We start from the raw sequence: 12,556 nt of genomic DNA, 5'->3' as shown, positions 1-12,556 counted from the left end.
GGAGAGTAGGTGATGATGGAGCGGAGGGCAGGAGGTGAAGGGAAGGGTTGTAGGGCTTGAATGCTAATTTTATATAATATTGTATGTTAAAAGAAAAACATCCAGGACATTTTAGTGGGCGAGTCAACAATGTGTTACTTAACTGGTTGACAGAGAGGGAGGAGGATCCCTGTTCGGAGTGATGCAACTGACCTTAGTTTTCCTGTAAGACATAAATAAAAGAAGGTTGCAAGATGGTTAACGTGTAAGGCCTCAAAAGAACCTTTTCCCACTACTTTGGTACTTTTCTGTAGGTTTTTAACTGACATAATACCGGTATCAGCTGCAAAAACTTTATTTATTCTAGTATAATGGTTTGGTAGTGTGAAATAATGTAGTGATATCTCCGTTAGGCGGAACAATTGGTGCAGAGCACTTCCGGGAATGAGAGATGTCTGGGTAACGAGACGACTCTCTCGAAGCCGGAAAAAAAATCCCTCATCCCCGGAATTTTTTCGGGTAATGGAAAAATTTTCTCGGAAGTTCCAGAAATTGCGCATTACATCATTTCTCGTATCCAGAAAGGTATCCCCGGTCCCAAAAATTTTCTCGGAATTTCCAGAAAAGGCGCCTGATTTTCATCTCCCAAACCCGGAAAAAAAATTCCACCATCCCCGGAATTTTCCAGGTATTCTGGGAAAATTTTCTCAGGATTTTCCAGAAAATGTGTCCCTCGGAAAATTTCAATTCCGGCTATCAGAGAGGTCTGGGTTTGAGGGATTCCGACTAACAAAGATATTACTATGTATGTAGAATGAATTTCGGAAAATTTCTTTTTTCTACCTAACGTTGCTCATATGCAATGACCTTCACCCTTTTGCTGCAGGTGGTTTTATTTTATTTATTTTTTCTCCAAAATTGCCCCATAAGATGTTGGACATAATGTATTACAGTAGGGTCGGGCTATATTGTGAGATAGGGTCCAAGGATGTTTTCCATACACTAAATCGCGATATATAATTACAAGTAATCAATAGGGAAAATAAGGTTAGGTTCTGGAGGCCAATAAAGGTGACTAAACTTGACTTAGCAAGTTCATTTTATTTCTAATTAAAGCACCAATGAACATTAGACTCAGGAACAACAGACTGTTTCAATAACAAGGAACACCAGAATCGGCAGCAGACGCCACACTGCCACCCTCACTTGACAATCCCACACCTACATAAACGAACACCAAAAATATTGGTTACAGTATTAAATCTTTTCCATTAAGCTTTCTATTACAGTATCTTCACTTTACTTTTCACGTCACTAGCAACCCATTTGCACTCGATTTAGAGATTAGAATCTGCACCAGTCTTGGCAGCTGACGCGCCATCCCGAGAGCGACAGACGCCACACTGCCACCCTCACTTAACAATCATAAACGAACAAACCCAAAATATTAGTTACAGTATTAAATCTTTTCCATTAAGCTTTCCATTATCCTCACTTCATGTCACTCGTTACCCATTTACACTCATCTTAGAAGTTGTTATCTGCAGCAGAGTCAGCTGCTTTCTCATCACTCACTCAAAAAGACTGAGCGGCTAAGGGTGAATGCGTGAGTGAGCAGCCACGGTGGCGCCTCTGGTGAGCAAATGACGCATTTGTTTGCCACGGCGGTACATTTGAAATATTTCCTGCCCGATTTCCCTCACGAAATAAAAAAAATTATCGCCATATATAGGAAAATTTTGATAATTTTGGTAGCCACAATATAATTTTTTTTATATATATATATATAAAGTCACGATATATTCCGACCCTACCGTACTGGGAATGTTAGACATTTACATCCCTCTACAGTATATGGTGGTGTACAGTAAGTTAATAATTCCCACCATCTAGGTGTCAGGCTTTCTTAACATGTATGAGAGCATCACACTCTTGTACAGTGAGAGTTAAGAAAACTAGATTATTTTTTAATTTATAAGAAATCCCTAACTGATAAGCTGGTTCATGTATAATAACACAAATCCACTTATGTATTGGTGTCATAGAAAACAAAATTCATAGTACACTTACAGGGTAGGTGTTTGGCATTGTTGATTACCTTACTGTAGTAAATGACATGTGGATGCATAGCACCATTATGAACAAATTCCCAAGGAGCTGTATATTTTTTTTTAACCAGAGGTAAGTATTTTTCTCAGTGGCACAGTGTGTTAACCCTGCAATGAAAGGGTTTATGGTTATATAAGTCTGAGTCGGTATATTGTACGGTATAAGGAATTCTTTTTACTCTGGACTTGGTTTTATCTAACTAAGCACAGATATTCCCTTTGTGATATGGTGATAAGGTTGTATTTGGTATGACCTCTTCAGTAACAGTTTTATTTCCTTACCTATCTGTATACAGGGGGCCCCCAAATTCGCGGGGGCTAGGTTCTCAAAATTAGCCTTGAATCAACAAATCCGCGAATAACATTTGAGGACCCGGATTTACTTGTGTACAAAAAAAATTCATATTCCTTAAATGTGTTTGCTCTCAGGACAATTATTTCTTTTACCTGTAGTATTGTGTGTGTGTGTGTGTGTGTGTGTGTAGACATACACTTTTTTAATAGAGCACAGACTTGAGGGTAGACTCACATTTTTAATAAATTTGTTTCTTATTATTTGTGAGAGTATTTTCCAATTATTATTTATTTGTGTGTGTATGTGTACACACACACATATTTACAATACAGGTCAAGGAAATTACTGTCTCTAGAAAGAATGGCTCCCTGTCCCAGCCTCGAAAATGACGGCAACTTTAAAACTACCCACAGACATTCTTGGGTACATCCAGGGTGTCATCCGCGAATAACCGAGAACAGCGAAGTAAAAATTCGCGAACTTGGGGGGCCCCCTGTACTTCACAAGAATCATTGTATTGATGACTAAAATTTAATGCATGTACAGTAGTTATAAACACATGGAGATTTAGATACGTATGTTCAAGGAGATGCAGCATCATCATTTATAAAACACAGCAACCATGAACTTGTCACATTCATACAAACCAAAATAAGCCAGACACCAGGCAATTTGACAGGCCATAGTATGCCAAGTGCCTGCTTATGTGTGGCTTATTTTTGAAAAATTAGAAAACCAAGACTGCAAGGTGATATTTTTTTCTTCATTTAGTTTGAATAGTCAGAAAATGCAGACTATATTCAGTTTCCTAATTTCATCCCTGTCTCCACCCACTGTTTGCACATTCCAATCCCCACTTAGTACTTTTCAGCTTCTTGTAAACCCCTCATTCAGCATTTATTGCATGTATTAAAACAGAAACTTGAATGGGTGCTAATTCATGTGTGATTTTACAGTGCCTATAATATGTGGCTGAAAAGTAATTGTTTTTTGTTGTACATAAATGGTTTAAGTGAAAATATTTCTCAATTCCAATAATTGTGGAGAAATAATGTTTTGAGTTGCTGTTGTAGTGTTATAATGTGTGTGTGTTTTCCTTGGCAGGTCATCCTAGAGGACTCATTCTCTGGTCACCAGGGTAATGACCTGTATGATCCAGATAAGGCCAACTATCGAATATTCCGGGTCAAAAAATCTGCGACACTACAGGACTTCTTGGAGCAAGTTGCAGAAAGCCTTGTGAGTTGTAATGTGGTTATCATTACTGTTCTGGGCTAATTTTATACTGATGCCAGATGTACATTTGTCATCTGTTCTGGGCTAATTATAATACTGATGCCAGATGTACATTTGTCATCTGTTCTGGGCTAATTATAATACTGATTCCAGATGTACATTTGTCATCTGTTCTGGGCTAATTTTATACTGATGCCAGATGTACATTTGTCATTTGTTCTGGGCTAATTATAATACTGATGCCAGATGTACATTTGTCATCTGTTCTGGGCTAATTATAATACTGATGCCAGATGTACATTTGTCATCTGTTCTAGGCTAATTATAATATTGATGCCAGATGTACATTTGTCATCTGTTCTGGGCTAATTATAATACTGATGCCAGATGTACATTTGCCATCTGTTCTGGGCTAATTATAATACTGATGCCAGATGTACATTTGTCATCTGTTCTGGGCTAATTATAATACTGATGCCAAATGTACATTTGTCATCTGTTCTGGGCTAATTATAATACTGATGCCAGATGTACATTTGTCATCTCAATTTTAATAAAGTTATTACGGTACAGTACTATAATATATTACTATATTTTACTGGGGGGTCTCCATGCAACGTTAACCAGCAGAAAGATTATATTGGCAACTATCATCATTATCTTCAGTCATTCAATAATACCTTGGGTTGGTTGTAGTGGTTCCTGTCACAGTGAGGGTGGCTCAAAGCCTTCCAAACTTAGGTTAAGCATCATAGAGAGAATGGTAGAAAATAATTAACCATATATCATTCAAATTCCTTTCATAAAGTTATAATAGAAACTTAAATTCTGTTCAGAGAGCTGGGTTCTCTAGTCTTAGAGGGAGATGTCTAACATAGTGCAAGATTATTGGTAATTTACTGTTCACAGCTCCTCTGATAGGAAGAGTCTGTATGTATTCTTTAGAATTGTCAAAGCATTTAACAAGAATCTTTTTTAAATCTCTTTCAAGTTTATTAGGATTGACAAGGTCATGGGAAAGTCACAAGCATTATTTGATAGATTCTGTATATTTGTCTGTAACACTGGATGGCAGACAACACTTAAGATATTGTTGCAGTAGGCAGACTTACCATTATATGATAATTACTCACTGGCACTACTTGTAATGCCTTTTACACTTTGCTTTCTTGTCTTCATCACTTTTGAGTCACTGCTATTGTGTGCCATGTCTACTGATTTCTTAACTGTGCAGCATTATCCTAGTTTGACGATTTTAACTCTTTGTCTTCTTCCAGAAATATCCCGTGGAACAAATTCGACCATGGCCGCTAAATCTCCGGACGAATCAAACAAACAGACCTACTCTTCTAGACCTTGATACTGATCTCCACAAACCCTTATCAGAGGTAGGCAGTTACACTGTCTGCTGGCCAGTAACTTATCTACCTCAAAATGATCTATTTATGTTGTCAGTTTATACTGGGGTTGTGTTCCTAGTAAAAGTCAGTACAAGTGTTGGCAAGCTCTGCAGGCCAGCTAGCTGTTCTCAGATGCCTGCCTTGTTTACAACTTTACACCACATTTGTGTTAACATTTACAAAATCCAGATGCATTATATGAACATACCGCAACTGCATTTTAAACAATTTAATCGCCAAATCCGCAAATAACATTTGCGGACTCGGGGGGAGGGGAGGCGTACATTTTTACTTGTGTACAAAGAAATGTATATTCCCTTTATGTGCTTACCTTTAGGACAATTATTTCTTTTACCTGTAGTATTGTATATGTGTGTGTGTGTGTAGACACACATACACACACACATATACAATACAGTTAAAGGAAATTACTGTCTCCAGAACGAATGGCTCCCTGTCCCAGCCGCGAAAATGCCGGCAACTTTAAAACTACCCACAGACATTCTTGGGTACATCCAGGGTGTCATCCGCAAATAACGGGAGAACCTCGAAGTAAAAATCCGCAAACTTGAGGGGCAGACTGCATCTGCCCTAGTAACGTTTATTTGTAAGAAACCGTAGTTAACCCTAAAAGATATTTTAATGTTTTGAAAAGTGTGGGTTATGACTAGTGTAATCACTGATCTTAAGCTGAGCTCAGTAACAGTTACCCTTCTGGAAAAATTATACAGTTAGGTAAAATTTGTTTGTGAGTGCTGGAAATTAAGTGACTGGGACCTACCAGTAAGGTAAAGTGAAAATCTGATGCTAGTGGCGGAGCCGTACTTAGAGGTTGACATTTTATACCTGTTGTATAAGACGACCCCTAGTTTTGAACAAAAAAATTGGAGCTTCAAAGGTCGACTTATAGACTGTAATATATGGTGTAAAGTTTGTAACATATGGTGGGTTTGTATTGAAGTAAAAGAATAAATATGTTTTTTTTATACAGGTATGCAGGTGGGGATAATGCCAAGTAAATGTTACATAAGCTCATTAATGAAGTGTATACATACTGTAGTTGTGTATCTGTATCTAATGAACTCAAACAGCCAATTAAGAAATACTGTACTGGTTTATTTATACAAGTATCCCCGATTTACAAGTTTAGAAATAAATTCACATTATTTTCATGATTTTTTCAAATTAATTACAATATTTTTATTTATTTTTTAATTTTTTTCCATTATACTAAATTTCAGTAAGTTGTATTTTGTGTTGGCAGATAAGTGACAGCAGTAATCCTTGGACAGTGTTCATTGAGACAGTGCCTCCAGATTCAGGATTAAAGGCACTAACTGCATTTGATAAGGATTCAGATGTTCTCCTCTTCTTCAAATATTATGACCCACGTCACAAGCGGTTGCACTACTGTGGCCACCACTACATGCACATCTCCTTCAATGTCCGTAAGTAGCTCAACTCCAGCATATGTGGAAGTTGTTATGTATTGTGTTTATCTGGAGTTGCCTTCAGGGTCATGTTTAAACTAGCATAGCTTGGTCATTTACTAAATAAATTATGATCACTCTTTACATCCTTTATGACTGTATTTCAACATCAGTTAATTAAGTAGATAAAATTTACTGTTACTGTAATATTGTAAAGAATCAGGCTGACCCAGGCAATGAGTTTCCATAGCAACCAAATGTATAAAAAAAAGTACATCTACACTTGTATGTTTACTGTACAGTTTACTATACTGTACTTGTTCACTCTCACTCCTATCCATATAGTCTTGTGTGTCTGTGTAAGCAAGTAGATAAAGTATTTATTTCTTTAATAAATGATAACCAAATTAGTTTGTAGAATTACAATTTAGCAAATTCTTTTTCAACATTTACTGTAATTTTTAACACTTGAAAGGTATGGTCAGTAACTGAAATATTGGGGAAGGGTTGTCAGTGGTCTCATCCTAAAGGGGAGTTTTGAGAAGGAACAAAGTGTCAGGTTTAAAGAGTAACAGACACATGGAGATGCACACAATTTTGTAGCATTATATTTTGATTAGGACATTCAGTTATTACCAAATCTTCTGGTATTCTGGCACAGAGGAGTTGGTGCCGCTGTTGAACGAGCGTGCAGGGTTGCCTCAGGGCACTGAATTAGCGCTGTTTGAAGAAATCAAACCCAATCTGGTGGAAAGGCTCGCTGACCTTGACCGACCATTAGAAAAGGTAAGAATGCTCCTCATTTTTCTCTCTACTCTTATTCCCAGCTCAGCTTTCTTTTGTGCTTCAGTTATATTTTCACAAAACCAGTATATCGAGGTTCTTTTCAATCTTAATGGTTTTAGTTAATCTTTATTATTATGAGTATACATTCATGCACATTAACACATCCAAGATTTGAATTATCTGTTTCTGGTAATGAATACAACAAAATGGGGTTAGCACTCCTGTGTTCCCAGACTGGAGAGAGAGAGTGTGTCAACCATATCCATCTATCTACACCTTCCTCCAGTTTACTAATACTGTACCCATCATCCATTGAGTTCTTCTGCTTGGAGTGGCTGAATTACTAATGAGGGAGATAGTTGACCTTGCTACTCCAGCAAACCACCAATATTCCTCTTAACTGTACATGCTCTAATACAGAACACTTTCCTTAGCTTCTTCCTTCAATTTTTATCCTAAAAGTATCTTTATTCATCACAAAGTTAGGTACAGAGTTTTATGCACCATTCCTTTTCTTTCCCTTTCATATTTGAATAGAGAAGGTTAAACCCATTCAGTCAGACATTGCTGAAAAAAACCCTGGGACATGAATCCAATTATAACATGATGCAATTTGGGTTACATGCAAAAGTTGAGATTTGTTTTGGGAAGGTGGGGATGTTTAACCAAGTACCCACTATAAGAATGGCAGCACCTCCTAAGTAGACCCAAGCTCTTAAGTTTCAGTCAATTTTATTAGGTTGGGATTCTTCCTCGCTGACATAGAACAGGTTTATCTTGACCTACTAAAAACACAAATTCTATTAAAATGGGCATATCTATATATGTATCTTATAATGTGGCTTTGAATTTTTATTTTTTTTATAATTTCCTCTGGTGACAAACATGGGATAATACTTAGAAGTATAGAGGCCTCATCTGTCCATCATTCCTGTTCATATTATTTTAGGTAGAGAAGCCACTCTTGTGTTGCCATCCTATGATGGACTACTACTGCTCTTTCAGCCTGTTATTGCTGCCCCATATCATACATATGTGTATTGCAGTTTTGTGGTAATTTATGCATAGTACTGACCAGTAACTTTGCTCTTCAAGGTACTGGATGAGCTGATGGATGGAGATATCATAGTGTTCCAGCGTGATGATCTCCTGGATGATCCCAACCTTGAGAGTCCGTCCTGCCGTGATTACTTTAGGGACCTCTTTTTCAGGGTGGAGGTTTGTCATGAGTAATTCTTTTATTGATAATGTTAAGGTGCTAATCTGTTATAATAGTGATTACCTGGATTAAGTTAGTAAGCTATTTAGTAGATGTAGAACTCTGACTTTCTTTGTTATGCTGCTGAAGGTTATAATCTTTTATCTCTTGCCTCATTACAAATTTTTGTCTCTAAATAGAGTGATAACAGACTTTAGGACAATTGTCTTCATGTGGCTAAACACAAGCAATAAAATATTAGACTTACAAAGTTTCATGTCAGTTTGTAATGCAGTTGACCCTCAATTTATACAGTGGTTAGGTTTCTGGATAAACTGTATCCTGTAAAGTGAATTCACTTAAAAAAGAAAACTTTGGTCCATGGGAAATAGGGGGTTAGAGTTCATGCTCTCATTAGTTCACCTTGACTGGCTACAGGAAAGGTAGATTTTATCATCAGCTGGTTCGTACATTGTACACTATATGAATGTCCTTATTAATGCAGTTTTCTTCTCAAGATGCTTTTCACTCTCATTTCATTCTACAATTGATAACTTCTTCATTGATACCAAACTTGACAATATAAAATCTAGAGGAGAATAGTTGTAACATTTAACCTTTATTTCCAAATATTATCACAATGAGATCTTCAAAGTTTACTCACCAGCCAGTTAAGTGTGTTCCCTCTAATTGAGATCAGAATTTTCACAATCAGGTGAAAACGAGTGTACAGAGAGGCATGCCAAGCAGGTGTTAGGCAAAGCAAATGGGATTTGATGGAGATTTTTTCTTTTACGGGCATTAACCCACTCGGGCACAGGTCACTGACCCACATCAGGGCCTAGGGGGCGAAAATATAATAATAATAATTGGCAGTGAAGGTGTGACCCCAATGAGAACAGATAACACAAAATGCATGCTTGGGGTGATAGGGTTCTGCATAAAGTGGAGGGAGGATTGGGTGGGCCTCCACAGTGGTTGGGCATTCCCTTCCCTTCCATTTGACAATGACAGCAGCTTGTGGGATGTACCCCCGGTAATGTTGACGTATACTCAGTATACTAGAATTAAAGTCACGAGCATCTTCAATGTCAGTGTATAGGGGTTTCACTAGGATGTGGCAACATTCATAACCATAAATAAATAGAAAAATGAAAAATAAATCAAGAGAGAAACGATATACAGTATGTATATTGTGTTCGTCAAAGTAAGAAAAACAATTGAGACCCTGCTATTGTGTGTAAATGAGGCAGAAAGTCAGATCACCAACCTGAGACTTGGTCACAATTTTCGTGATGCCATATGGCAGCAGAATCTACCATTAGACAACACATTATGCTTCCAATATCTTCCCAGACGGTAGTACCTCCCTGTTTTGGATCACCACCTAAAAGAAAAAGTTGATTGATTTTCTGCTACTTTAATTTGATGCAAGTTGTACCACTGTCTATTTGTAAACTGAAAAAAATAGGAAATTTTTTTAATGAAAATTTGAAGCACATAATAGAGGCAAACATTATGGAGCAGTATGGTACTTTATCCAGTTTAAATATTTTTGTCTCTTGTGAACAAAGACCTAGTGGTTGTACAGTACAGTATGTCATAATTGAGGATGGGGTTGGGTGTGTGTTCATTTGTTTAAGTTAGTGTTAAATTACTTTTAAGAACACTAATGTTTATAATTTAAATAACACCAATGTTTACGTAACGTTTTCTTGATCAGAGCAAACTGGTGGCCTTCATCGAGCTCTGATATTGTTATTTGTAAGATTTTGTTACATGTGTCTGGGTACAGTGGGGGAGCTCACATCTTATCCTTTATTATAATTGTTATGTTGTTGTCTACAGGTAACGTTCTGTGATAGGACAGCTCCAGCAGACCCAGGATTCATCATGGAGTTGTCTCAACGGATGAATTATGACCAGGTGGCACGAGCAGTTGCCCATCGTTTAGATACTGACCCTTATCTGTTACAGTTTTTCAAGTCACAGAGGTTTGTACTAGTAGTAGAGGTTGTAACAAAAACTCTTATTCTGTTATATCTAAATTGCTTTAGTGGGAAAGCTAACTTATAATGTAGGGAACAAGAGCTCTAATGTATTAGTACAGTACTGTATATCTAGTCCTCAGACCAAATTTCAGTTATAATTGCTTGCCATATGGGTTTCTGCATCATCTAGGGGAGTTGTAGTACGTCTACTGGTGGCGCTAAAGAAATTCTAACAAAACATTTTGAAATTAGAATTAAAAAAATTGCATTAGAAATTAAAAAAAATTAAATTAAAATGCTTAAATTTTTTAATTAAACTACTAAACAATTCTTGGAAATTAAGATACAAATAAAAATTAGGAATTATATTTTGGTCATGTGGTCTCAAGCATTACTGCATTGATGCTCATGGGGCGACAAGTTCACTTCATTTCAAGGTTCAAGTGATTGTTCTAAAACTTTACCCCCAGTTTTTTTTTTATTGAAGTGTTCTTATGGGTAAACAGTTTGCATGAACTTCAACTTCATCACTGTACTGTGTTTCCTAATAGCTGTACAGTAAGACTTCTCTAAGTCGGACTTCTGAAAGCTGGAAGGTCCCATAAGCCAGACGAGCTCCGACTTTGAGGAGGTCGGGAGGGGCGGCTGTTGCTCAAGGCATCGGTTCCTATATGTTTGTTCTCACTTCCGCTCTGCGGCCCACTATGTATTGCTTGCATTTAGTGTTTTCCTAGTGTATTATTTTCGCCTCTTAAGCAAGTAAAGGCAAGGCATCACCATTGAGGACCTCTGGGAGAAAAAGAATGCTGCCCAGAACTCTTATCAATTGAAGAGAAACTGAAGATACGAGATAGAATCAATGCTGGGGTCTCCATGAACATTGTCTGTGAAGAGTTTGGGCTGAAGTTGAATATTTTTTTTATGATATCAAGAAGCTGAGTGATTACACCAAAAAAGAATAGTTAAATGCAGATCTGACTAAAATATAAAGTGTAATTAAATATAAATGTGAATATACATACATCCTCCACCTCAAGATTCATCTGTTACAATAAAAGTAAATGTAGTGTAAATGTAAAGTCATAAATTTAATTTTATTTTGGGAGAGAATTATTTTGCCCAAATGATGTTTGAAAGCACCCAAGGGGAAGTTGTGCAAAAGTTATCAGAATTCTAGATGATCAGACAGCCTTGAACCCCAGAGAGTCAAACATGACTTGTGGCTTTTCATCATCCTTGTATCATTATTATAAAGCAGTACAGTGGGGTATGCTATAACGAACGGATCCTACTACGAATATTCCTATAACGAACGGTTTTACCTATAAAATTGAGAGTGCTATAACGAACGAAACTCCTACAACGAACATTATTTAAAAAAAATATATATATTTTTTTTACTAATTTATTGTTTTTTTTATTACAAGTATTAATGATATTCTTTATTTCAGGGGTTTAGATGCATATTTATGCACTTTTTTTTACAATTTTTACAATTTTATATTATATTTTTCAGTGTTAAGTGGTTGTATTTGGGGGCCTGGAACGGATTAATCCTATAACGAACGAATGCTATAACGAACAAGGTTCTAGAACCAATTAGATTCGTTATAGCATACCCCAGTGTACTAATATAGTCCATTTTCAAAAGTTTTTCATGATTAAGGATCTTACATGACAAGTAGACACACTTAAGTTACTTGCTGAGTGATTTTTACAACTTGGAGACAGGCAGACAACCCTTCAACAAGTAGATGTGCCTTGTCTGAAGAAGAATGAGATAAAAATTAGAATAGTAATGTATTGAAATTTTTCAGCTACAGGGAAGGGCCAGGAAACCCAGTGAGATGTACCTATGAGGGAACTCTCAAAGATATGCTAGTCTGCATGAAGCCACGGCTCCCTAAGAAGATATATTATCAGCAGCTTAGTATTAGAATAAACGAACTTGAAAATAAAAGGCAATTTAAGGTATGTTTTTAGTGAATTTTATTATTAGGTGTATTACTCTCTTTGGGGTGGAAGAGGTTTGAGTTCTGGAGAAAATTGGGTACTTAATTACACTATACAGAAAACATATACTGTACTTGATCCCAGGCCTTGGTCAGTAAAATTTATTCACCATATATCCCT

At 36.8% G+C, this 12,556-nt stretch overlaps 1 protein-coding gene across 3 annotated transcripts in view; it reads left to right on the top strand.

Moving 5' to 3' along the window:
• Positions 1-12,556, top strand: part of LOC121857231 (ubiquitin carboxyl-terminal hydrolase 7-like) — a 47,621-nt gene that overhangs the window by 25,351 nt on the left and 9,714 nt on the right. Inside the window, exons 12-18 of one of the 3 annotated variants that reach the window (XM_042353200.1) lie at positions 3,487-3,621; positions 4,896-5,006; positions 6,283-6,466; positions 7,104-7,234; positions 8,330-8,452; positions 10,281-10,426; positions 12,247-12,394. In XM_042353200.1, the coding sequence (XP_042209134.1) occupies positions 3,487-3,621; positions 4,896-5,006; positions 6,283-6,466; positions 7,104-7,234; positions 8,330-8,452; positions 10,281-10,426; positions 12,247-12,394 (978 nt within the window). Of the gene's footprint in view, positions 1-3,486; positions 3,622-4,895; positions 5,007-6,282; positions 6,467-7,103; positions 7,235-8,329; positions 8,453-10,280; positions 10,427-12,240; positions 12,395-12,556 lie in introns of all 3 variants that reach the window. The other 2 variants (XM_042353198.1, XM_042353199.1) reach the window with 2 other exon arrangements.

This window comes from Homarus americanus, unplaced genomic scaffold (assembly GCF_018991925.1).
Source record: "Homarus americanus isolate GMGI-L3 unplaced genomic scaffold, GMGI_Hamer_2.0 scaffold20465, whole genome shotgun sequence".
Lineage (NCBI taxonomy): Eukaryota > Metazoa > Arthropoda > Malacostraca > Decapoda > Nephropidae > Homarus > Homarus americanus.
Note: the sequence above shows the minus strand (reverse complement) of the source record. Positions and strands in the feature narration are given on the sequence as shown.